At 38.7% G+C, this 27714-nt stretch overlaps 1 protein-coding gene across 2 annotated transcripts in view; it reads left to right on the top strand.

Moving 5' to 3' along the window:
* The window catches only part of ARMC9 (armadillo repeat containing 9), a 157457-nt gene that overhangs the window by 48158 nt on the left and 81585 nt on the right, over window positions 1-27714 (top strand). For both annotated transcript variants that reach the window (XM_033958175.1, XM_033958174.1), the window contains 2 exons: window positions 13392-13426; window positions 26772-26883. In XM_033958175.1, the coding sequence (XP_033814066.1) occupies window positions 13392-13426; window positions 26772-26883 (147 nt within the window). The remainder of the gene's footprint in view (window positions 1-13391; window positions 13427-26771; window positions 26884-27714) is intronic.

The following is a 27714-nucleotide window of genomic DNA, read 5'->3' as shown; positions in this document are numbered from 1 at the left end:
CAAAACCAGCATGCCCCTCTGCATGCCTTGTAAACACCTGCCTTGAACCTTGGAGGACTCGTAAAATGATTCTCAGCCTGCCTCTGCATGCTGCCTCTGCATGCTGTGAATACTACCACTTAAAGTCTGCTACAGTAAGCACCTTTCTTGAGTACTAAAGAAATGATTAATCTAAGGTTGACTGGGTGGTCCTGTGGCTCAGGTCAGTTACGGAGCTGATGTACTAGCGAAGGGAGGGAATACAGCTGTGCTGGGAGGAAGTAGTGAAAGGATCCCTTGCAACCCCTAGTGGTCAGTGCAGGTATCTGCCCAGGTGGGGGCATCTGATTAACCGGAGCTGCTAAGTTACCCAGCTCCAGGTGGGAGTCTTTTGGGCCATTTCTGGCTTTGAAGTTGCATCCCAAACCACATGGCATTTGTTGTTCTTGTGTCTACACGTTGAGGTCAGAACCCCAGGACTGGCCTAAAATCTTCCTCCTGAAACTGGGTATCTTAGTAGCTTTGAAATAATGAAGAGAAAAAAAACCTGACTTTACCCAATGAATCTGATTTTTATTTTGTGGGATTCTTAAATCTGAAGTTGACTTGTTGATGTCTTATGATATGTGCAAAAGGTGAAACAGCTTTTTAAATTAAATTTTCTGTGTCAGGTCTAAGGAAAAAGGGATTCCCCCAATTCTATAATTGGCACTTTGAGTTGCATATACACATTTGGGCACCTCCATGCACAGCTCAATTGCATAACTTTAGGCGCAGGATCCATGGCACCAAAGAGGGGGGAACAGAAATGGAGGGTCGTTCCTCAAAGGGGCATCTGCACCTAACTTTAGGAGTGAGCTTTCTGAGAGCGCAAATGGACACGCCTGAAATTGGATGCAGGGCCTGGGTGCAAGTGCTAATATAGAAAGCTCAGTTTAGGGAATACCACTGATATATCATTCAGCCCATTGTGTTTTATTTCTCTCTGTCTGTTTTAATGTAAATTTTTCCTTTGTGAAGCAGCTAGGGGATTGAAGCATCCTACTCGCAAAACTCTTCTTGCCCTTGGATGGTTCTTACAGCATCATTGTGAAGGCTCTCTGTTAGGCTTACTTTGAGCTTCTTTTCCTATTTGCTGCTTATGGTTCAGAATGCCTCATACGAAGAGGAAGGGGTGGTCAAAGCAGTTCCTGCGCCAGCCAGATCATCCTCGCTAGTACGGCAATGGACTGAGTGATACGCCATCAGGGCTGTAACATTCGGTCCTGGGGAAGAGGACCGTGCATTGCAGTGTGATGAAGGAGCTGCTTTGGGGCATGTCATCACTCTTTCTCTCCCAGATTCTAGTCCATCACCATGTCCAGCGGTTGCCTTTGCGCTAAGGGAAGAGCCTCTTAACTATGGAAGAACAGGCTCCAGGTGTGGGCCCTGAGCCGTGTGGAAATGAGATCTCTGGAGCCGATGGGAACATGCCAGCTCCCATGACAATTTCAATATTATCAAATTTGGCAAGCTTTACAGGAATTAACCTCTACAGTTAACAAATTAACGGAGGAGGTAACTGCTTTAATTTTGAAGTTTAACTCTATCTTTAGACTTTATTAAAATTGATACCTCAAGCCAGTTCCAATGTTTGGAAAGTGATATTAAGAATCTCCAAGACTTTAGAAATACAGTAGTTACTGATAGAAGACAATAGAGCAGATCGAGAATTTCAATAGACATTTGAATCTAAATTTTCCTAGAGCCACTGAGATCTCTGCTTTAGAAATGTTTAAGAAATACTGGGTTAAGAATTTGAAGTTTTCCCCTGAAGCTATTCCATCTCTAAATCGAATATATTATATCTCAGCTGTTTCTAAATTAACCCAGGGCTCAGGTAACTCGGGACAAATACAACAGGTCCAACTTATCTATGACTGGAGGAATCCATAACCGATTCAACTATAAGAGAGACCTTCATTGTATTCTTTCTATTCGAGCAAGACTTGAATGCTGTAATAGTCTTCAAACTTTATTCTTTTTTTTTTTTTTAATTCTTTATTCATTTTAAAACTGACAAACAAGTGATTAATATTAAAACTTTACATTACTAATAAAATATACAGCATTTGACATTCTTATACATATAATCCATTAAAGTAAAAATTATAACCCTTCCCCCCCACCCAACAATTCTTCAATGAAATTTTCATAATACAACCGAAATCCAACCATTAAATAAAAATATTAATCATCCAATTTTCCCTCCCCCCCAATAAAATACATGTATCCATCAGAAAGGAAAACTTTATTCTAAGGACAGAGGATATGGATTTATCCAGACATTACAAAAACTACACAGGAATGCAGAAAAGATTGATATTGAGTCTTGGTGCATCCTTTTTGCTGGCATATCCCTGCAAATGTTTGGTTAGGCATGGGGGGTAAGAAATATATCTTTTTGTTCCTGGACAACTGAAAACTTTTGTTGATATGAAAAAACTTGGAAGTTGATGATGATCATTTTCTTTGGACTGTATCTTAGAAGCAAGCCTGGCCGTGCATGTTATTTTTGTTAACTTAATTCTTCTTTTGATCTCCTTATCTTTAACTCCTTCCTTATAAGCTGATTCTGGTCAGATATTGTTACCACTATGTTTATCCAAATTTTTTTTTCTTTTTCTTTTTCTGTGTTTCTGGTGCACGTAGATGCTTGTAAAGTGTAATCTGAAATTGTTATAAATAAAAAATTCCAAACCTGTGGTTAATCAAAGGCAAACCTAACTAGTCAAATTTCATCAATATCTATGAATATAGCACATGTATGTTATTTTTTAATTATAATATCTGTGAAAAGGGTGGGTGGGGGAGGGAGATAATTTAAGTATTTAAGATGACAAGAGGAAGAATTTCAAGTGATGTGTATGATTCTTTTTTTTTTTTTAATCTTTATTCCTTTTTATTTCTTTCAACAAGTGTACAGTATTATTACAATTAATTTACATAACACACTTGGCATTCTTAAATAATATTATTATACATGTTTTTATTCCCCCCCACCTCCCACCCTTTTCCATATCAATAAAATATTCCTTCCAAATTTATATATAATTATACATCCCTTTTTGATAATACAATTAATCTGACATGAAATCTGTCCCTCCCCCCATCCTTCTTCCTCAAACACTTTAAACATTTTATTATACCCAGTACTGCACAACAATAAATACATCCTATTACATATATCTCCTTATTTTTCATAACAACATATTTCCAATATTTTTCCCTCCCTATCCCTCCCATCCCATCCCATTTCTATATATTATCCCCTAAGGAAAAAAAATAAACTTTACTCGTTATAATATTCAATTAATGGCCTCCACACCTCTTGAAATCTTTTAAAATACCCCCTCTGTATCGCAAGAAATCTTTCCATCTTATACATATGACAAACTGAGTTCCACCAAAAATTACAATTCAATCTAGAACAGTCTTTCCAATTAGTTGTTATCTGTTGAATTCCCACTCCCGTAAGAATCAACAATAATTTATTGTTTGCTGCAGATATTTGGCATTTGGCCCTCATACACATTCCAAAAATCACTGTGTCATAGGATAAAGCCACATGACTCTCCATCAACATATTAACTTGATCCCATATTGATATCCAAAATGCCTGAATACATGGACAATAAAATAAAAGATGGTCTGGAGTTCCAACTTCAATTTTACAATGCCAGCATCTATTAGACTTAGAGCAATCTAATTTTTGTAATCTAGTAGGGGTCCAGAATGCTCTATGCAACAAAAAGAACCATGTTTGCCTAATAGATGCTGACATCGTACCTTTAATTCTCCAAGACCAAATACGTGGCCATTGAGATGCATTAATCTGATGCTTAATCTCAATGCTCCAAATATCTCTTAATCCATTTTTAGGCTTCTTATTCAAATAATTAGATATAATTTTATACCACTTTGCGGCCTGGTGACCCAGAAAATCTGCCTGGAAACATAAGAATTCTAAGCTGTAATGATCATTTAATGATTTCCATTCAGGGAACCCCACCTGAATAGCCTGCTTCAAATGCAACCACTTATAATTTTGTTTTTTATTCAGACCATATTTATGTTGCAATTGTGAAAATTCAAGCATCTTACCATTATCAATTACTTCCGTTAATGATCTTATACCTGCTTTAATCCAATCTTTCCAGACAACCTTAAACCCGCCTATTTGTATCTTGGAGTTTACCCAAATAGTCTGTTGTTTCGATTTTAAAATAGAATCAGTAGTTAATTTGTCTACAAACCTTAATGTTTTCCAAGTATCCATTAATACTCTATTGTCTTTACGTATTCTAGGCACCTTTATACCAAGCAAAAGATCAAGCCTAAGTGGAAAGATAAGTGATCTCTCCACCCTTAACCACTCTGGTAATTGTTCCAAAAGCTCTGGGAGGACCCAATACATACCTTGGCGCATGATATAGGCCTGATGATACCTATAAAAATTGGGAAAATTTACCCCACCCTCCTCAATTGGTCTTTGCAAAGACACTAAAGCCACTCTTGCAATTTTACCCAGCCAAATAAATTTAACCAGAATACTATTTAATTTTTTATAGAAAGACCCCTGAAAAAACACTGGTATCATTCCCAATTGATAGCAAACCACAGGCAAAATCATCATTTTAACAGTTTGTACTCTTCCCCACCAGGACAAATGTAAAGGATTCCATTGCTCACACAACTCTGTAACTTTTTGTAATAAAAGTTTTTCATTTATTCTCATTGTCTCTTCAAGTGTTTTATTCAGCCAAATACCTAAGTACTTTATTCCATCCTCTTTCCATATAAAAGGGAAAGAATCAAGTATACCTTTTGTACAATGCACATTTAAAGGTAAAATCTCTGATTTAGTCCAATTTATTTTGTATCCTGAGAATTTTCCAAATGTATCTATGACCTTCAGTAGACATGGGATTGTTGTTTCCGGATTCCTCAAATGAAGCAAGATGTCATCTGCATAAGCAGATACTTTATATTCCACTCCAGCACATGGAATACCCTGTATGTCCTTTGCCTGTCGAATAGCTAATAATAAGGGTTCAAGAACTATATCAAAGAGCAAAGGAGATAATGGACAACCTTGTCTAACTCCCCTCTGCAACTTAAAAGCATCCGAAAAATTATTATTTATATATAAGCGAGCAGTTGGGGAGCTGTACAATGCTTGTATCATTTGTATAAATCCGGATCCAATACCAAACCATTCCATAGCTTGATACATGAAACTCCATTCTACACGATCAAAAGCCTTCTCAGCATCTAGTGAAACCGAAAAAGCCGGATCATTAATTTGTTTTGTTAAATAATACATCTGAAATGCCAGTCTAGTATTATTAGAAGAGTGTCTTTGAGCAACAAATCCAGTTTGATTCATTCCTATTATATGCGGAAGAGCTTTAGCCAATCTTAATGCTAAAATCTTAGCTAATAATTTACCATCTACATTTATTAAAGATATAGGCCTGTAGTTTGAAACCAATGTTGGATCTTTATTTGGCTTTGGCAAAACAATAGTTAAAGATTCTGCCATAGTGCCTGATATACAACCTTTATTCAGTTGATCCTGATATAATTTTAATAAATACGGTAATAGGGAAATTTGAAATTCTTTATAAAACTCTACTGTAAATCCATCTCCACCTGGAGCGGTCCCAACTCTAAGGGATTTCAATGCCATTTGTAACTCTTTTAATGATATAGGTTTATCTAAACTTCTTTTTATATGATCAGGAACCTTAGGACCTTCAACTAAACTCAAAAAATCCATCCCATCTTTCTCTTTATTTAAATAAGACTCCGAAGAATACAATGACTTATAATATTTTAAAAATTGTTTTAATATATTTCCAATTTGAGAATGAGAATTTCCTAGCTCATCTTTAATTATGCTTATTTTCTCCTTCCTTTTCTTTGCTTTTAAATAATTTGCCAATAATCTTCCAGCCTTATTTGCACTACCATAATACACCACCTGCTGAGCAAAAATATCTTTCCTCACTAACCCAGAGGAAATTTCATTATATTCACATTTTTTTTTAACAATATTTGAAATGTCTCCTGTTCCCATTTATTAACCAATTTTAATTCCAAATTTTTAATTTCTTTTTCCAAATTCACATATTGTTTTCTTAACAGTTTCTTTTTATATGCAGAATATGATATAATTTGTCCTCTCATAGTTGCTTTGAAAGCATCCCATAAAATTCCAATCGAAATTTCCTCTAAATCATTAAGTCTAAAATATTCATTTATTTTATTTTGAAATTCTGTGCAAAATTTAGAATCAGCAAGCAATGTATTATCAAACCTCCATACAGGTTTGGAATTATCTGGATCTACTAAATTAACTTCTATCCATATACCACCATGATCAGATATTACTATTGGTTCTATGTCAGCTTTTATAACTTGCTGTACCATCTGATCTGAAACAAAAATATAATCAATTCTTGAGAACAATTGATGAACATGTGAACAAAATGTAAATTCCCGATCATTAAAATGAAGAATACGCCATATATCTTTTAAATTACATACTTGTACCAAATTATCTAATCCCATTGATTTCATTATTCTACTAGGCTTTTTATCCATTATTGGATCTATAACAGCATTGAAATCCCCAGCCACCACTAAATTAGTAGTAGCCAGTGGTAAAACTAATTGTTGTAGAGATTTAAAGAATTCACTTTGATTCGAATTAGATGCATATATATTTAGTAACGCCATTGTATTACTGCCCATGCTCATGTCAACAAGTAACCACCTTCCTTGAGGATCTGCCTTAACCATATTAAATGTTGCTGGACATTTTTTATTAATCAATATTGCAACTCCTGCCTTCTTTTTTACCGCTGGTGCAAATAAACATTGTTTTATCCACTTATCTGTCAGCTTCATAGACTCTGTTCCAGACAAATGTGTCTCTTGCAAGAAACATATATCTATATTTTGTTGTTTAATATATTCCAATACCTTTTTCCTTTTTATAGGGTGATTAAGGCCATTTACATTCAAAGAAAAAATTTTAAAACCCATTTTACAAATAAAATATAAAATACATATATAATCCACTCAAACATAAAATATACATTTTTTCTTTTTCCTTAAACAATATATGAGTCTCCCCCCTCCCCTCTTTCCCCATCCCCCCCTATTACCATCCTCCACCCTCCCCTCCCCTAACACAAATGCAAACTTCGAAACGCACATATTACTGAGCAAAAAATAAACTCCCCACAGGCAATAACATACTAATTTTTCTTTCTCTAATCTTTCAAACAACCAACACTAAATTCTCCTGCAGTCAATCCATTCTTCAATACCCTAAATACCCATATTTACTATAATTCTTTATTATATACTTCCCCCCTCATTCAAATTTCCAAACATTCTTCCATCCTATACCTCTAATATATTTATAAAAGGATATACCCAATATTTCGGAAACCATTTCTTACAATATATACCCTCCCAAGATTAATATTATTTTATTTTATTTTTTTTTTTTTTTTGTCTAACCTAAGTTTCTCACAATTCAATGGAACATACATCACTCCATCCTATAATATTCATTTTTTTTTAACCTTACATCAAAAGAAGGATCAAACATTTCAACCAAGCAGACCTCATATTTTTTTAAACTCTCATTAATTTTCATTGCATCTTCAATCTATTACAGTCTATTCTCCATTCTGCACAACTGTAACACTTGTACATCTTCATCCTGCTGTTTCAGTCTCTTATTCCATCTTCTTGCAGATTGCTATTTCATCTTTCTCCAATAAAGTATTTTTGCAACATCATCCTTATATCTGTCAATTTCAGATGCAAATTGTAAATCTAAATAATGCTCAAGTCATTTCCATCAGTCCATCTTCACATCTTCTTCTCTTTACATCAATAGTCTTTTGTATTTTTCATCTTATTATATTCTAAGTTCCCACATTTCTCCAATGCAGCATTTATGTGTCCTCATATTATTATCTCAATCACGCTCAAATGCAAATTATAAATTCACATTAAGAAACCATCCAAATCTTATAATTGTTCCTCATATTTTCTTCACTTCCTATATGCTCCATCCCTCTTCTTACCTTGTCAAAATCTTCTTTTCTTCTTTTCTTATTGTCTCTTTAAAATTTTTCATTTCTATTCTTTAAATCTTGTTTGAAATGTTGATCCCCCTTAAACCTAACTGCAACAATTTTCTAGAAAATATTTTTCTAAGTAAATAATCTAAGTATATTATTTATTACATTTTCTAAATACTTTCATGAAACCATAGGCAAATTATATTGATCTAGAAATTCCTGTAATTTGCCTGCTTCTTCAAAATTATAAGTTTTATTCTCATCAGTTACCCTCATAATAGCAGGGTATATCAATCCATATCTTGCTCCCATTGCTCTCAGTTTAGGTCTTAAATCCAAAAGCTGTTTTCTTTTGTAGGCTGTAGCTTTTGCAAAGTCAGGTACTATAAAGATCTTAGAATCCTGGCATTTAAGATCCTTGTTTGTTTTAGCCAGCTTTATAGTCTCTACCACCTGCTGATGTCTTAGCAGCTTAAAGATTATTGGACGGGGACCCTTCTGACTATTTGATCTTTTCATCGGTATCCGATGTGCTCTTTCTATCTCCAAAGGAAAAGAACTTTTAAATGGCAAGATCTTTGGGATAAAATTAGTCACAAATTGAATAGGATCATTCTGCTCAATCCCCTCAGGTATCCCAATCAGACGCAAATTATTCCTTCTTTCACGATTTGATAAGTCTTCAAAATCCTTTTTCAACGCCTCTATTTCTCTGTGATCTTTTTTACACACCAGCATCTCTGCCTCAGATTTCTCAGCATGATTTTCTAACTGCTCAATTTTGAAGTCAACTGCCTGCATTCTATTTGTCAGACTCTCTATTTCCTCCTTCACAACTTTTATATTTTTAGCGTTATCACTTACTATTTCTTTAATTTTCTGAAGTTCATTCATCAAATCACTGTTATCAATTTCTTCCTGAGGCAACGGGACCGCTGTCGGGGATACCGAATCCATTTTTGTTCTTTTTTTACTTCCTGCTCCTGAATTCACCAGATTACTTTTACTAGTTTTACCTGAAGCCATTTCTTACTTCAATTCTCTCTTTTCCTTCACTTTTCTTTAATTTTAACTGCCAAAATCTTAATAAAATTTGCCTGTCACAACAGAGCTAATCCTCTACCCAGCCATCTTCGTGCGCTGCAAAGTTCTAGAATCGTGTATGATTCTTTTGATGTAATATTGTATACTTGATGGAAGATGAAAAAATGAATAAAGAATTGGAAGAAAAAAAAAAAGGCAAACCTAACTTGAATGTGTCGGGTGATATTGGGCAAGCCTTCTATATTTGACTGACTGTGGCCAGTGTTTTGCAGTGTCGTCAGGGAAAGAGCAGATACAGCACATTACACTGCCTTTAGTCCTGTAGCCTTCAGGTTAAGTTTCTTTGGTTAACCACAGATTTGTAAAAGGTTTTGATAGAATTTGATAAAAGATTGAATGCAGTTTGTCAGTGCCATTGAAGTATCTGAGGATTTTCCTTCTGTTTTCATATGTATATTTCAAAAATGTAGAGCTTGAGTTCTTTTGAGCACAAGTTTTAGTAAAGTGATACAGTATTTTGTGATTTGTTGGAAGCTTCACTCTTCACTGAAGACTGAATTCTGAAACTTATGTCCATGACTGGACATTTGCCCTCTCAACTGTATTCCACAATGCAGTTGTTGCCCTAGAAGGGAGGGGATGTGATAATCCAAAATTAGGAGAAAGGCTTTCAGTTGGGTAGTTGCATAATTGGGGTGATGACAAAAAGGGATTGATAGCTATTTTGTTTTTGTTTTTTTTAACTTAAGGAGTATATGCCAAATTTGAGATATTGTGGTGGAGGAATCGGGACTGGCAGCCTGTGATGGAGGTGATACCCTTGGGTCTCTGTGGTAACAGAGATGGCGTTTGGTTAAGACCTGCCACTCCTAAAAGTGCTGCTTAAATGAGGTGCCCTTGGATTGCTCTGTGGTATGGCCGTACCTCGAATACTGTGTGCAATTCTGGTCACCATATCTCAAAAAAGATATAGCGGAATTAGAAAAGGTACAGAGAAGGGCAACGAAAATGATAAACTGAATGGGATGATTTCCCTTTGAGGTAAGGCTAAAGCAGCTAGGGCTCTTCAGCTTGGAGAAGAGATGGCTTAGGGGTGATGATATAGAGGTCTATAAAATATTGAGTGGAGTGGAAAAGGTAGATGTGAATCGCTTGTTTACTGTTTCCAAAAATACTAGGATTAGGGGTATGTGATGAAGCTACTAAGTAGCAGATTTAAAACAAACTGGAGAAAATATTTCTTCACACAACATGCAATTAAACTCTGAAATTCGTTGCTGATGAATGTGGTGAAATAAGTTAGCTTAGTGGGGTTTAAAAAAAAGGTTTGGATAAATTCCTAAAAGAATAGTCTATAAGCCATTATTAAAATGGACTTGGGGAAATCCACTGCTTATTCCTAGGATAAACAGCATAAAATCTGTTTTACTACTTGGGATCTTGCCAGGTACTTGGGCCTGGGTTGGCCACTGTTGGAAACAGGATACTGGGTTTGATGGACCTTCAGTCTGTACCAGTATGGCAGCTCTTATGTGAATCAAGTCTAGGACAATCAAACCATTGTGTGCTGAAGTTGGCTCTAAGGCACTGGTGGAATGAGGTCTTATGACATCACAATCTCAGCTCTGGAATGTTGCTCCTCTTTGGGTTTCGTCTGGTACTTGGGACCTGGGTTGGCCACTGTTGGAAGACCTTTGGTCTGTCCCACTATGGCAACTCTTATGTTCTTATGCCCTTCAAACTGTTGGCTATCTGAGGCTACACTTATATAGGGTTACCAGATTTCATTGTAAAAAAAGAAAGAGGGCACAAGGCCCTGCCCCACTGCTCCCATTCTGCCCCCAGCCCGGCCCCCACATGAAGCCACGTCTGGAAGTTAAACCCCCCAGGCACTCAGACATTCCTCTAAAAAGAGGACATGTATGGGTTTTTCCGGACACCTATAAGATCTGAGAGTGGAAGAGAGTAATAGACACTTATAAGTTTTCAATTAGTTGATTATTATATCAAGTTGCAGTCCTGGAAAAGGTAATACGGGAAATACCGAGTTCCCTGGATTCACAAGCTCCCTATGACGGAAAGCACTTCGCTTTTGATTCTTTGACACCTGAAGGAAAATCTGAAACCTGAGCGTTCTTAAAGTAATTGAATAGCCTGCTTTGTTTTGAGTGTCACTTTTAGTTTTCATTAAATATCCAGGCAGTATCCAGTTTCTTTTGTCAGCTGTTCTCTGTAATATTGGAACAATAGTAGGTGAACTTAGCTGTAAGTAAGCCAGATATTAGGGATTCACACATAAATCTTTAAAAAGCCAATCCTGGAGAAAGAGAACCAGATAAGCATTTCTTCTCGTATTATGCAAAATGCAAAGATATCAGGCATACAGAGAAAATCAAAGAAAGAGGTGTAAAAACTCTGTGCCCTGTAATTTTGTGCAGTTTTTTTCTGTTTACTCCTGAGCATCTGTGTGAAAAGTCCTTTAGCCAGGCATCCGCAGTAGCCCACACAGCGTGCAATTCATATGCAAAGGGTCAGGTTGGGGGATTCCACTGGATTCTATCCGACATACAGCCCTAAGGCAGGTGTTGGCAATTCCGGTCCTCGAGAGCCAGAGCCAGGTCAGGTTTTCAGGATCTCCACAATAAATATGCAAGAGATAGATTTGCATCTCAAGAAGGCAGGGCATGCAAATCCATCTTGTACATATTTGCCGACCCCTGCCCTAAGGGATAGATGTACTAAAGTGTTAGCATTCTTTAATGCCATTAAGAGGCCTAAATTAGTTTCCTTGCAATGGTTGGCTGAGATGTGCTCATGTCAGTGGGCCTAAATACAGAACCGCATAGAAAGCTGAAAACGATGTCAACACAATAACATATACTCTATGCCACAAAACAGAACAGATTGTCAGTTTCCTACACAGAAATAACAAAATTCCTCACCCCAGGGGATTGTGCTGGGACTGCCACTTTTTAACATATTTATAAGTGATGTAGAGATGAAACTAATGAAATGATTAAATTTGTTGATGACACAAATTTGTTCAAAGTTGTTAAATCACAAGAGGATTGTGAAAAATTGCAAGAGGACCTTGTGAGACTGGGCATCAAGATGGCAGATGATGTTTAATGTAAGCAAGTGCAAAGTGATGCATGTGGGAAAGAGGATCCCAAACTATAGCTACGTGATGCAGGGTTCTGTGTTAGGAGTCAGTGCCCAGGGAAAGGATCTAGGTGTCATCATTGAAGATACGTTGAAACCCTCAGCTCAATGTTAGGTGGCAGCTAAGAAAGCAGAAAGCAAATAGAATGTAAAGAATTATCAGGAAAGGAATGGAAAACAAAGATGAAAATGTTATAATGACCTTGTGCTCTATGGTATGGCCGCACCTCGAATACTATGTGCAGTTCTGGTCACCGTATCTCAAAAAAGATATAGCGGAATTAGAAAAGGTACAGAGAAGTGCGACAAAAATGATAAAAGGGATGGGACAACTTCCCTATGAGGAGAGGCAAAAATGGCTAGGGCTCTTCAGCTTGGAGAAGAGATGGCTCAGGGGGGATATGATAGAGGTCTATAAAATACTGAGTGGAGCGGAAAGGGTAGAGGTGAATCTCTTGTTCACTCTTTCCAAAATTACTAGGACTAGGGGGCATGTGATGAAGCTACTAAGTAGCAGATTTAAAACAAACTGGAGAAAATATTTCTTTGCACAACATGTCATTAAACTCTGGGGAAAAAATATGTACCCTGCCCGAAACCTCTCCAAGATAGGGCAGTATGTCTATGAAATGCCAGTAAACGTAATCAGGATGAACTCTTTCTAATCCTGGATGCTTTTCCTTATTGAGGGAGGAAGTAAACTGATACATGCCAGGAAGTGGTGGTGGGGTAGGTGGGAAGGATTGATTGGCCCATCCCAGAATGAACTTTTTCAAAAGAGAGCTCGATGCCATTTGGCTGACTCATCCTGTTTGTCCAAGTAGAATGAATTTCAAATCCTGAGTGCTTTTCCTTGAAAGTTAGCTTTGATAATCCTGGTGGCTCCTGGGAGACACCATCTTCTTTGTCACCATCCTTGTGAACTTCACTTGGCTGTCTCACGGGCAGCACTTTGAAAGACAGGAGTTCTAAAAAGCAAATCTCAAAATAATGCTGTAAAATATTTTCTTTCCAGGTGCTGTTTGTAATACAATGTCTTGCTTATCTCTGTACTTGCAGGCCTCCTCCTTGCTGAGAGCATCCATCGCCCCCGTGTAAGTATTACCCTCGTCCCCAGCTCTATTTCTTGTTACCACAGAGTGTTCCAGGCTCCTCTTCTCATTTCATTAGACTTTTGAAAATCACTGCCGATATTTACCCAGATGTCTTTTTCTACATCCCACTGAGCATGAGAATACAAGCAGGGTGAGCCCTTAGATAAAAGCAGTGGTTTGGGCTGCTGCTGGAGCAGTTCGCACAGAGAACCTAACTTATTAAGCTTTGTCCCATAAAGGAACATTGAGATAAAAGTTGTCATAAATCAGGCCTTTGGCCACTCATCTCAAAGTAAAGGAAGATAAAGGGATTTGGATGTAGCTCACCCTTTTCTCACTAGTTCAGGGTAAGGCCTTGCAGTCTGAGTTTCTGTCTGAAGCAACAAAGAGTTAAGAGACTTGGGATTTTGCCTCTAGAAGTCACAAGGGCTTCAGCCTGCTGTAACCTCTATAACCGTATTACCTACATACGTACAAGAACCCTCAGATCATCATATTAAATTGTCATCCATAAGCACATCCGACAATCGTTTTTTTCCATACTTTGGAATTCTCTTCCAAACATCATTAGATAGATTTGAAATAGACTTGAAGACATTCCTTGACTCATCATGATACCCTACTCTTCTCTATTTTCTACAAAAATCTTGGACGATATGAGGTAGCCTATAGATTTCCCACTCCCTCCTTTCCTATCATAGAATTGTAGCTCTCCCCTCTGCCCTCACTTCCATGTTTTGTTAAAATAAGGCTTGAAGCGGTCCAGAGGAGGGCAACGAAAATGATAGGAGGTTTGTGCCAAAAGACATATGAGGAGAGACTGGAAGCGCTGAATATGTATACCTTAGACTGAGGAAAGGAGGGACAGGGGAGATATGATTTAGTCGTTCAAATACTTGAAAGGTATTAATGTAGAACAAAATCTTTTCAAGAGAAAGGAAAATGGTAAAACTAGAGGACATAATTTGAGCTTGAGGGGTGGTAGACTCAAGAGCAATGTAAGGAAATTCTTCTTTACGGAGAGGATGGTGGATGCCTGGAATGCGCTCCTGAGAGAGGTAGTGGAGATGAAGATGGTGACGGAGTTCAAAAAGGTGTGGGATGAACACAGAAGATCTAGAATCAGAAAAGAATAGTAAATATTGAAGAACTAAGGCAAGTACTGGGCAAACTTGCACGGTCTATGTCTGTATATGGCTGTTTGATGGAGGATGGGCTGGGGAGGGCTTCAATGGCTGGTATGGTGTAGATGGGCTGCAATGAGCTTTGACAAAGACTTCAGTATTTGGAACCTAAGGACAGTACTGGGCAGAGCTTTGGATTCTTACCCAGAAATAGCTAAGAAGAAGAAGAAGAAGAAAAAAAACAACAAATTTTTAGATTGAATCAGGTTGGGCAGACTGGATGGACAATTTGAGTCTTTATCTGCCGTCATCTGCTATGTTACTAAATCACACAGCCCTCCTCTACTCCCTCCCCCTTCCCCCCAAAAAAACCCCTTTTATATCTTAAACCGCTTAGAAGGTTATAACTGAAATGTGGGATACCAAAATTTTAATAAACTTGTATAACTCTCCTGGTGCAAGATTATATATTAATAATAATTTATCAGATAGATTTAACTTGCGTAGGGGAGTTAGACAAGGATGTCCTTTGTCCCCCTTACTTTTTGATGTTGTTCTGGAACCCTTATTAATTGCAATTAATCAAACTAAGGAGATAAAAGGAATCCCATTCTCCAACTGGGAATTTAAACTTTCTGCTTATGCAGATGATATTTTATTATATTTAAGAGAACCGGGGAATACTATTCCATGTTTGCTTAACCTGTTAGAGAAATTCGGTAAATTTTCTGGATATAAAATTAATTGGAGTAAATCTGAAGTTCTTCCAATTAATGTTCATTGTACCAAAGGATTATTTGATTCATATTCATTTATCTGGAAAGATGATGGTTTAAAATACTTAGGAATTATTATCAAAAATACTATTGAAGATACAGTCAAAGAAAATGAAAAACTTTTATTAAGAAAAATAACAGAAATGTGTGAGCAATGGAATCCTTTACATCTTTCTTGGTGGGGAAGAGTTCAAACAATTAAAATGATGATATTGCCTGTGGTTTGCTACCAAATGAGTATGATACCAATATTTTTTCAGGGGTCATTTTATAAAAAATTAAATAATATTCTCACAAAATTTGTTTGGTTTGGGAAAAGACCCAGAATTGCTTTAGTATCATTACAAAGACCAATTGTGGAGGGAGGGGTAAATTTTCCAAATTTTTATAGGTACCATCAAGCCTATATTCTAAGACAGGGTATGTATTGGATCCTCCCAGATCTCATGGAGAATGTACCAGATTGGTTATATTTAGAATGGCGGCTCCTGTTCCCATTATATTTAGAACATTTAATTAGTATAACAATGCCTAGAAGATACAAAGATAACAGAATTTTATTAGATACTTGGAAAACATTAAGATATATCAGTAATCTATCACCAGAACCAATAGCTAAATCACTAAATCAATCTATTTGGGTAAACTCCAGGATCAAGATTGGCGGATTTAAGATCGTCTGGAAACAATGGATAATTGCAGGTATACGGACATTGAATGATGTCATTTCAGAAGGATCAATGCTTAGTTTTTCACAATTGCAAAATAAATTCGGTTTAAATAAAACACAATATTTTAAATGGATGCAATCGAAGCAGGCCATTCAGGCAGGGTTCCCTGATTGGAAAGATCTTAATACTCAATATAGTCTGCAGGTTTTATGTTTCCAGGCGGATTTTTTGGGTCACCAAGCCGCAAAATGGTATAAATTGTTATATGGATTTTTAAATAAAAAAAAGAAAACTGGACTTAGGGATATTTGGAGTATTGAGATTGGACAGACAATTTCTGCTTCTCAATGGCCATGATTTTGGTCCTGGAGATTAAGGTCTACAAGGTCAGCATCTATGAATCAAACATGGATGTTCTTGTTACATAGAGTGTTATGGACCCCGACGCGCCTGCAAAAGATAGATAGTACTAGATCCAATAGATGCTGGCATTGTAGAATAGAAGTAGGGACGTTAGATCATTTAATTTTTTTCTGTCCCTGTGTAAATGCCTTTTGGAATTTAATTTGGCCCCAAATTAATAAGTTATTAGAAAATCACGTAGGACTCTCATATGACACCATACTATTTGGCACTGCAATGAGAACTCAGAGTCCGATCTCAGCAAATAATAATAAGCTGCTATTAATATTGACAGGAGTCGCCATGCAACAAATAACTCAAAATTGGAAGGACTATACCAAATTAAATTATACATTCTGGTGGAACTCTGTCTGTCATATATACAAAATGGAAAAAGTAATAGCGTTACAACAAGGGAATCTTCATAATTTTAAGAAAATTTGGGAACCATTGACTAAATATTCTACTGACCAGATTTCTTAGCACATTGGTAGTAGATATATAGGATTGGGGAGGGATTTATTATTTATGATATGATGTATTGATTGTAATTACAAATGTTATGTAATAATTAATTATATTATATGTGAATTAATTGCTGTAAGAATGGAAAATTAATAAAAAAAAAAATAAAAAAATAAACTTGGAATATTAGCATCCTGGGTACATCTTATGCTCACAGCTCTCAAAGATAGCAGCCAGATTTGAGGGAAATGTGACCTTTAAATGACCCATTCAAAACTGCTGTTGAAAAATAAACTTTCCAATCATTTGAAATATATGTAAAAGAATAGATTCTTACATAAGAAGATCCATAAGAAGAGCCCTAGTGAGTCAGACCAGTAGGTCCATCTAGCCCAGTATCCTGTTTCCTCCATTTCACCATTACCAGCTTTGTCAGGGGAAATGCCAAAACAGTGCCTGAAATATTCAAAGAATGATTAATGAATTAAAGATTTTTCTGATTGATAGATACATTTAAAATTTATTTAAAAACACTAGGGTCACTAGGAAACAGCGATCACAACATGATCCAGTGCAAATTAGAAGTAGGAACATCAAAGGTGAAGAGAACCACAACGACAGCGCTCAATTTCAGAAAAGGGAACTACGATGCTATGAGAAAAATGGTGGGAAAGAAACTCAGAAGCAGCTCAGGGAAGATGGAGACCATAGAGAAAGCCTGGTCCCTACTCAAGTACACGGTGCACAAAGCACAAAACCTGTACATTCCCAGGTTTAGGAAAGGATGCAAAAAGAATCAAACAAAAAAACCCGGTGTGGATAACAAATGCAGTGAAGAAGGCGATAGGTGACAAGAAAATATCGTTCAGAAAATGGAAAAAAGACCAAACTGAGGACAACCAGAAGGAACACAAAAAACACCAAAAGGAATGTCACCGAGTGGTTCGGAAAGCAAAAAGAGAATATGAAGAGAGGCTGGCTGGGGAAGCAAGAAACTTCAAACTGTTCTTCAGGTACGTGAAGGGGAAGCAACCAGCGAGGGAAGAAGTGGGACCATTGGATGATGGAGACAGAAAAGAAGTGGTAAAGGAAGAAAAAGAGATAGCCGACAGGTTAAACAAGTTCTTCTCGTCGGTCTTCACAAGTGAGGACACATCCAATGTTCCAGAACCCGAGGAGATCATAAGTGGGGATCAAGATGAAAATCTTGAGCAAATAGAGGTAAGCCAAGAGGATGTCCTCCGACAGATAGATAGATTAAAGAGCGACAAATCACCAGGCCCGGACGGAATCCACCCAAGGGTACTAAAAGAACTGAGAAAAGAAATAGCGGAAACACTCCAGCAAATATGCAACCTATCCTTAAAAACTGGGGAGATCCCGGAGGACTGGAAATAGCAAATGTCACACCTATCTTTAAGAAGGGATTGAGGGATGACCCGGGAAACTACAGGCCGGTGAGCTTGACTTCAGTTCCAGTAAGATGATGGAAGCACTGGTTAAGGACAGCATCTGCGAGCACATAGAAAAAAATGGACAGCTGAGGGCGAGCCAGCACGGCTTCTGCAAGGGAAGGTCATGCCTCAAAAACTTACTGCACTTCTTTGAAGGGATAAACAGCCAGATGGACAAAGGGGAATCCATAGACATCATTTACCTTGACTTCCAAAAAGCCTTCAACAAGGTACCCCACAAACGGCTGCTTAAGAAGCTGTGGAACCACGGGGTGAAAGGGGATGTCTACCGATGGATTAAACACTGGTTGGTGGGCAGGAAACAGAGGGTTAGAGTGAAGGGCCAATACTCAGACTGGCAATGGGTCACGAGCGGAGTTCCGCAGGGGTCAGTGCTGGGACCGCTCCTGTTCAATATATTTATAGACGACCTGGAGACGGGAACGAAATGTGAGGTTATTAAATTTGCAGATGACACCAAACTCTGCAGCAGGGTTAGAACCACGGAAGACTGTGAAGACCTGCAAAGGGACCTAACGAGATTGGAAGAGTGGGCAAAAAAGTGGCAAATGAGCTTTAATATAGAGAAATGCAAGGTCATGCATGTAGGGAAAAAGAACCCGATGTTCAGCTACAAAATGGGGGGATCATTGCTAGGGGTAAGTAACCTTGAAAGAGACCTGGGTGTGTTGGTAGATACAATGAAAGCATCGGCACAATGTGCGGCAGCCTCAAAGAAAGCAAACAGAATGTTGGGTATCATCAAAAAGGGTATCACGATCAGGACGAAGGAAGTCATCATGCCATTGTATCGTGCAATGGTGCGCCCGCATCTGGAGTACTGCGTCCAATACTGGTCGCCGTACCTCAAAAAGGACATGGCGATATTTGAGGGAGTCCAGAGAAGAGCAACTAAATTGGTAAGAGGTATGGAAAACTTTTCATACGCTGACAGGTTGGAAAAGCTGGGGCTATTCTCCCTTGAAAAGCGGAGGCTTAGAGGAGACATGATAGAAACCTTCAAAATCCTGAAAGGCATAGAGAAGGTAGACAGGGACAGATTCTTCAGAATGTGGGGAACCACAAGTACAAGGGGGCACTCGCAGAAATTGAAAGAGGACAGGTTTAGAACAAATGCTAGGAAGTTCTTCTTTACTCAGAGGGTGGTGGACACATGGAACGTGCTCCCGGAGGTTGTGATAGGGCAGAGCACGTTACGGGGGTTTAAGGAAGGTTTAGATAAATTCCTGAAGGATAAGGGATTGAGGGGTACAGATAGAAGTAGAGATAGGTTATAGGAAAAGTCAGGGACCACCTAAACAGGTCATGGACCTGATGGGCCGCCGCGAGTGCGGACTGCTGGGCGCGATGGACCTCTGGTCTGACTCAGCGGAGGCAACTTCTTATGTTCTTATTTAAGGCTATAGTACTCACATTTCTTTGTTACAAGCCAGTGATTTAGATTCTGACCTGATAAACGTACTCAGCAGCACACTGTTTGAATGTAAGGTCTCTGAGGCTTGTCACAAATTAGCTTTGTATTATACTAGTTGCTAATCACAGAGGTGATTTTGGCTTAGACATATGACAATCTCTAACATACCGGGCAGAGGCAGAGAGTGACACAGTGACAAAATTCATCATCGTTCCTGTCCCAACAGACAGCCGTGGGAAACCATCCCGTGCCATTCTTTTAAGAAGAGAGGGAAGAATCAGAGTATGAATGGGTACAACCACTGACCTGCAAGCCTTGCATTGAAGAATGCTGGTGTAGAAGGATCACGGTTGAGAGACACACTAAAGAGTGACACAGGATGGTTTTCAGCCACTGACCCTCAAGCCTTGCATTGAAGAATGCTGGTTTTAGAAGGACCGAGGTTAAAATAGACGCTAAAGAATGACACGGGATGGTTTCCAGCCACTGATCCTCAAGCCTTGCATTGAAGATTGCTGGTGTAGAAGGACTGAGGTTGAAATAGACGCTAAAGAATGACATGGGATGGTTTCCAGCCACTGACCCTCAAGCCTTGCATTGAAGAATGCTGGTGTAGAAGGATCGAGGTTGAAATAGACGCTAAAGAATGACACGGGATGGTTTCCAGCCACTGACCCTCAAGCCTTGCATTGAACAATGCTGGTGTAGAAGGACCGAGGTTGAGATAGACGCTAAAGAATGACACGGGATGGTTTCCACCCACTGACCCTCAAGCCTTGCATTGGAAGAATGCCGGTGTAGGAGGACTGAGGTTGAGATAGACACTAAAGAATGAGACGGGATGGTTTCCAGGCACTGACCATCAAGCCTTGCATTGAAGAATGCTGGTAGATTGACACGAGATGGTTTCCAGCCACTGACCCTCAAGCCTTGCATTGAAGAATGCCGGTGTAGAAGGACTGAGGTTGAGATGAACACTAAAGAATGACACGGGATGGCTTCCAGCCACTGACCCTCATGCCTTGCATTGAAGAATGCTGGTGTAGAAGGACTGAAGTTGAGATAGACACTAAAGAATGACATGGGATGGTTTCCAGCCACTAACCCTCAAGCCTTGCATTGAACAATGCTGGTGTAGAAGGACCGAGGTTGAAATAGACGCTAAAGAATGACACTGGATGGTTTCCACCCACGGACCCTCAAGCCTTGCATTGGAAGAATGCCGATGTAGGAGGACTGAGGTTGAGATAGGCACTAAAGAATGACATGGGATGGTTTCCAGCCACTGACCCTCAAGCCTTGCATTGAAGAATGCTGGTGTCGAAGGACCGAGGTTGAAATAGACGCTAAAGAATGACACGGGATGGTTTCCAGCTACTGACCTTCAAGCCTTGCATTGAACAATGCTGGTATAGAAGGACTGAGGTTGAAATAGACACTAAAGAATGAGATGGGATGGTTTCCAGGCACTGACCCTCAAGCCTTGCATTGAAGAATGTCGGTGTAGAAGTACTGAGGTTAAGATAGACAATAAAGAATGACATGGGATTCTTTCCCGCAGTTATCTGCGGGGATGGGAACGGTGATGAATTTTGTCACCGTGTCATTCTCTATCAGGCACAGGGCTGAAGTTCATTTCTGTCATGGGGTGTACAAATTTTCACAGCAGAATCCCTTTGAAAGTAATCCCTACAATTTTTATTTTTTTTTCCAATTCTTTATTCATTTTTCATCTTATATCAAGTACACAAAAATTATTTCAATTAAACTTATACACATCACTTGAATTTCTTTCTATTATCATAATAAATACACTAGTCTTATAGCCCGTTACATTAACGGGTGCTAGAATATATGTGTGTGTGTCTGTCTTTATTTCTTTTTCTCTCTGTATTTCTGTCTTTTTTTTTTCCTTGGCTGTCCACCACCACCCCTTGCCTGCTCCCCCTGTCCATTCTCCCTTCCTTTTACCTCCCCTGTGTCCACCTCCACCCCTTCACTGCTCCCCTTATCCAGCAACCGCCCTTCTCCCTTTGTTTTACCTCCCCCCTATCCATGCCTCCCTTCCTTTTTCTGCCCCTCCTGTCCATCAGCACCTCTTCTCCTTTCCATCAACTCCTCTTTCCTGCTCCCCCTGTCCAGCAGTACGCCTCCCTTTTACTGCCCCCTCTGTCTGCGTAAATGGCATTAACAGGCCCTCCCTTTGAATTAGCTGCAAGGCGCTTGGGGGAGTTCTCACTTATTTCCTCTGGGTCCTGTCATGTCTGCAGTTTGCTTTTAGACTCGGATGAGGCACGCAAACTGACCTTTCAAAATAAATGAGGGCGCTAAACACAATACAAATGACTCCTTCCTAGGCTCAGTGTGTGTGTGTGTGGGAGGGGGGGAACCCCACTTGCACGTTAGTCGGGTGCTCTGCATGCACAGCCTGGCTCCTATTTGCAATATCCTTCACTAAAAAACAAAACAAAACACAGGACACTATGCTCGCCCCTGTGAGCCTGCAGGGACGGTATCGTACTGCTCATTCTCTTTAGTGTTTGCCCTGTCCACGTCTCTCATTCAACTCCCCGTTAGCAGAAGTCCCTGGCCGGCCCTCCCCCACCCCTCCCGTACATGCCAACTAACCTGCCCGGTCAAGCCGCGGAGTGTCGCTCCCTTCGCCACCCATGGACTAAAGTGCTTCCCTCCCCAGCCAACCGTACCAGTCGCTCCCCCCACCCTCCTTCCACAGTCAACGGAAGAGAGGTGAGCGGAGAGCAAAGAAGAGTGCGCTGGAGACAAACCGTGAAGAGAGGGAAGGGGAGAGGGGGTCATAGACTTTTTCCTCCCTCCACTGTGGCGGGAGCCTGAGCCGGCATAGGCGGTTGAGGGGGGAAGATTGTGGTCGGAGCTGCTAGGCTGCAGCGGATGGGGAGTGTGATGGGGCGAGCACCTCCGCCCCCTTTGTCCGTCCTCCACTGTTCTGAGCCCTTTTCGGCGTCTGCCCTCTGCCGAATCCCGGGCCTGCTCTCCTTCCAAAGTGCTGGTCCCTCACTCTGCGCCTTCTAGCGCATTCGCCCTTGTGCTGCCACAGCGCGACAGATCAGGGAACACGCGGCGCGAGTGCGCATTCGCGCTTACCATTTTATTATATATGATAAATTTGTTTCCTCCACCCCCACCCTTCCCACAGATATTGTAATCAAAATTTCATATAAATATTACATTCATAATTATTTATTAAATCTTTAAGACAACTATATACCACCCCCTTCCCCTAATTATGAATATACTTTCAGTGTAAAAAAGGCATCTAATCTTTACAATAATTTATCAATGACCCCCAAATCTTTTTAAAATTATTATAATTCCCTTTTTGTATGGCAATTGTTCTTTCCATTTTGTATATATGACACAACGAATTCCACCAATTCATGGTAATATGTTGAATGGCGACTCCTGTCATTATCAATAAAAGTTTGAATATTAATAATAATTTATCTGAGAGATTTAATTTGCAGAGGGGAGTTAGACAAGGCTGTCCTCTATCTCAGTGATTCCCAACCCTGTCCTGGAGGAACACCAGGCCAATCGGGTTTTCAGGCTAGCCCTAATGAATATGCATGAGAGAGATTTGCATATGATGGAAGTGATAGGCATGCAAATTTGCTTCATGCATATTCATTAGGGCTAGCCTGAAAACCCAATTGGCCTGGTGTTCCTCCAGGACAGGGTTGGGAACCACTGCTCTATCTCCTTTGTTGTTTGATGTTGTATTAGAACCCTTGTTATTAGCCATTCATCAAGCAAAGGGGATACAGGGTATTCCTCATTCGGATTGAGAGTATAAAGTTTCAGCATATGCAGATAATATTCTCTATTTGAGAAATCCAGAAACTACTATTCCATGTTTGCTAGAATTGATTGATACATTTGGAAAATTGGAGTAAGTCTGAAATTCTTCCATTAAATGTGCATTGTTCTAAAGGATTATTTGATTCATTTCCATTTGTATGGAAAGAAGATGGACTAAAGTACTTAAGTATTATGATTAAAAATAATTTAGATGACACAGTTAAAGAGAATGAGAAACTTTTATTAAAAAGAGTCACAGCATTGTGTGAGCAATGGAATCCTTTATATATTTCTTGGTGGGGGAGAGTTCAAACTATTAAAATGATGATATTGCCTGTGGTTTGTTATCAAATGAGTATGATACCAATCTTTTTTCATGGGTCCTTTATAAAAAGCTTTATAAAAGGCCGAGAATTGCTTTAGTATCTCTTCAAAAATCAATTGAGGGTGGGGTAAATTTTCCTAATTTTTATAGGTATCATCAAGCCTATATTTTACATCAGGGTATGTATTGGATCCTCCCAGAACTCTTTGAGAATGCCCCGGATTGGCTATATTTAGAATGGCATCTCTTGTTCCCCTTAAATTTGGTTCATGTGCCTAGTATTCGAATGCCTAGAATATATAAGGAGAACAGAATTTTATCAGATACATGGAAAACATTGAGATATATTAGTAATTTAACACCTATTCCAATAAGTAAATCTACAAATCAATCTTTATGGATAAACTCCAAGATTCAAATTGATGGATCTAAAATCGTATGGAAAAACTGGATTATTGCAGGCATTCGAACTCTGAATGACGTTATTTCAGATGGTAAATTGCTTGAGTTTTCACAGTTGCAACATAGATTTGATCTTAACAAATCACAAAGTTTTAAGTGGTTGCAGCTGAAGCAGGCTATTCAGGTGGGATTCCCTGAATGGAAGAATCTGAATAATCAATATAGTATGGAGTTTCTTTGCTTCCAAGCAGATTTCCTGGGACATCAAGCCGCATTGTGGTATAAATTAATTTCTGGATATGTGAATAAAAAACCAAAAAATGGTCTTAGAGACATTTGGAGTATTGAGATAAGGCAGCAAATTTCTGCATCTCAATGGCCACGAATTTGGTCTTGGAGAATGAGATGTACACGGTCAGCATCTATGAGGTATAGAGCTTTTTGGACCCCAATTCGTTTGCAAAAGTTAGTTAGATCTAAGTCTAATAAATGCTGGCATTGTAATCTGGAAGTAGGGACATTGGATCATTTACTTTTTTACTGTCCCTGTATTAAATTATTTTGGAATTCAATTTGGACGCAGGTTAACCGTTTACTTGAAAATCATGTTGCTTTGTCTTATGATACTATTCTGTTTGGCATGGCTATGAGGGAAAAAAGTCAAATTTCATCTTATAATAACAAACTTCTATTAATAATGACAGGGGTGGCAATTCAACACATTACTAATAATTGGAAAAACTATACTAATCATAATTATTCATTTTGGTGGAATTCACTTTGTCATATTTTTAAAATGGAAAGAGCAATCGCTGTACAGAAAGGTAATTATAATAACTTTATAAAGACCTGGGGACCATTAGAAACTTATTATAATGAATGAACATCATTTTCCTTATTGATTGATACATGTATACATTGGGGGGAGAGGGGAAGATTGGTCAGAAATATTTTAAACTAACTATTTGATTTGAGTCTATTTTGGTTATATTTCTTGTAAGGATTGGTGGGTGGGTGGGAAGGGTTATAATTTTTACATTAATGAATTATACGTATAAGAATTTCAAGTGTTATCTATTTTATTTGTAATGTTAGAATATTGATCACTTGTTTGTCAGTTTTAAAATGAATAAAGAATTAAAAAAAAAAAAAAAAGTTTGTTGTTACTTGATGAAATTTGACTTTTTATTCTCATTGACATCCCAAATAGGATTGTATCATATGATAGAGCTACATGATTTTCTAATAAACAATTAATTTGAGACCAAATTGAATTCCAAAAGGCCATGATGCAGGGACAGAAAAATATTAAATGATCAAGAGTCCCTGCTTCCAGATTACAGGGCCAACATCTATTAGACTTAGAGCTATCTAACTTTTGTAACATAACTGAGGTCCAAAATGCTCTATGTAATAAAAAGTTTGTCTAATAGATGCAGACACTGTACATCTCATTCTCCAAGACCAAATTTGTGGCCATTGAGACACAGAAATTTGATGCTTAATCTCAATGTTCCAAATGTCTCTAAGACCAGTCCTTGGTTTTTTATTCATATATCCAGATATCAATTTATATCACTGTGCAGCCTGGTGTCCCAAGAAATCCGCCTGAAAGCACAAGAACTCTAGACTATACTGCTTATTAAGATTTTTTCCATTCAGGGAACCCCTCCTGAATAGCCTGCTTCAGTTGCAACCATTTAAAACTTTGTGATTTGTTAAGACCATATTTATGTTGCAACTGTGAAAAATCAAGCAGTTTACCATTTAAAATAACATCATCTAAAGTCCGTATACCTGCAATAATCCAATGCTTCCAAATGATTTTAAATCCGCCAATTTGAATCTTGGAGTTTAACCATAAAGATTGATTTGTAGATTTGTGTATTGGGTTTAGAGTTAAATTGCTGACATAACGCAATGTTTTCCATGTATCCATCAATATGCTGTTCTCTTTATATTTTCTAGGTATCATGACACTGAGAACATGAGATAAATTTATAGGAAACATGAGTCGCCATTCTAAATACAACCAATCCGGGGCATTATCCATGAGTTCTGGGAGGACCCAATACATACCCTGGTGTAAAATATAGGCTTGATGATACCTATAAAAGTTTGGAAAATTTACCCCACCCTCCGCAATTGGCTTTTGCAAAGATACTAAAGCAATTCTAGGCAAACAAATTTTGTAAGAATATCATTTAACTTTTTATAAAAAGACCCTTGAAAAAAAACTGGTATCATACTCATTTGATAACAAACCACAGGCAATATCATCATTTTAATAGTTTGGACTCTCCCCCACCAAGAAAGATGTAAAGGATTCCCTACAATTTTTAAATACCTACATTTAGAAGGCTGTTACAAGGGGGGAAAGTGGGGTGGCCATGTAGTGAAACGTGACTAGTTACTCTACAATATCTGCCTTCTTTCTTACCTCTTTTATTGCAGAAAGTGCCAAGAGGTGCCTTTGCTGCCTTCCTTAGACTATGAGAATCTGAAGAAGAGTTTGATTTTTGGGACCGACCGTCTGAAAGCGTTGTTACTGCAGGCACTGCGCTGGGTAAGGACTACTCTTTAAATGGAATAAAATGCACAGGAGGCAAGAACATGCGCTTCAGAGAGCAGAATTCTGACATACTTTATGACCTATCAGACACTCCAAAAAAGAGAAGACCAGAGCGACCCTACAGTGGGGGTTGGGGGAGCTCTTCAGTTTACGTTGTGTTACTGACTGATGAGAATCCTTTATCATCCACAGTTAGTTGTAATTTTGGGAACGTGACTATCACTTTTTCCCCCCACTGGGGGCTCTTTCCATGTTTATATCTTAGAACCAACTGCAGAGCTGAGAAAAAAACAAGAAGAAAGAAATATATATGCCAACCTCATGGGTGTCCTTTAATAAACCTTCTGTTATGGGCAAACCCTATTTCAGTTCCAGAAAAGAACTTTGTTGACATTTTCTAGGGCATGAAGAATGCTCACACCTATGCTTACAGGACTCAAGGTGGGTTTATTTGGCGGAGGACTGAGTTGAGCACAGGCAGGATTGTGGAGCATCCAATGACACCAGCTCCTGAGCTGTTGTTTGGCATTGTAGTGACAGATCTTACCTCATAATATCTGGATCAGGCAGATAGGGAGAGGATAAATGCTGGTGTGTTGGGGGGGGGTCTTGGGTCACTGTGAATTAAGGCTTGTATGGTACAGTATTACTATTAGGGGGACAGGTCAAAACCGCGCAACAGTTCTAAGTAAATCGGGGGGTTCCCCACCCAAATCCCCCCTCAGAGCGCTTTAACATTGTCTGCGCGGCCTTGTCTCGTGCAGATTCGTCTATGTACCACCATTAGCAGTGGCTAATGCAGGTTTTGATTGAACTGGAAGTCCG

The sequence above is a fragment of the Geotrypetes seraphini genome, chromosome 9, assembly GCF_902459505.1.
Source record: "Geotrypetes seraphini chromosome 9, aGeoSer1.1, whole genome shotgun sequence".
Taxonomy (NCBI): domain Eukaryota; kingdom Metazoa; phylum Chordata; class Amphibia; order Gymnophiona; family Dermophiidae; genus Geotrypetes; species Geotrypetes seraphini.
This window is presented reverse-complemented; position numbering and strand designations above follow the sequence as displayed.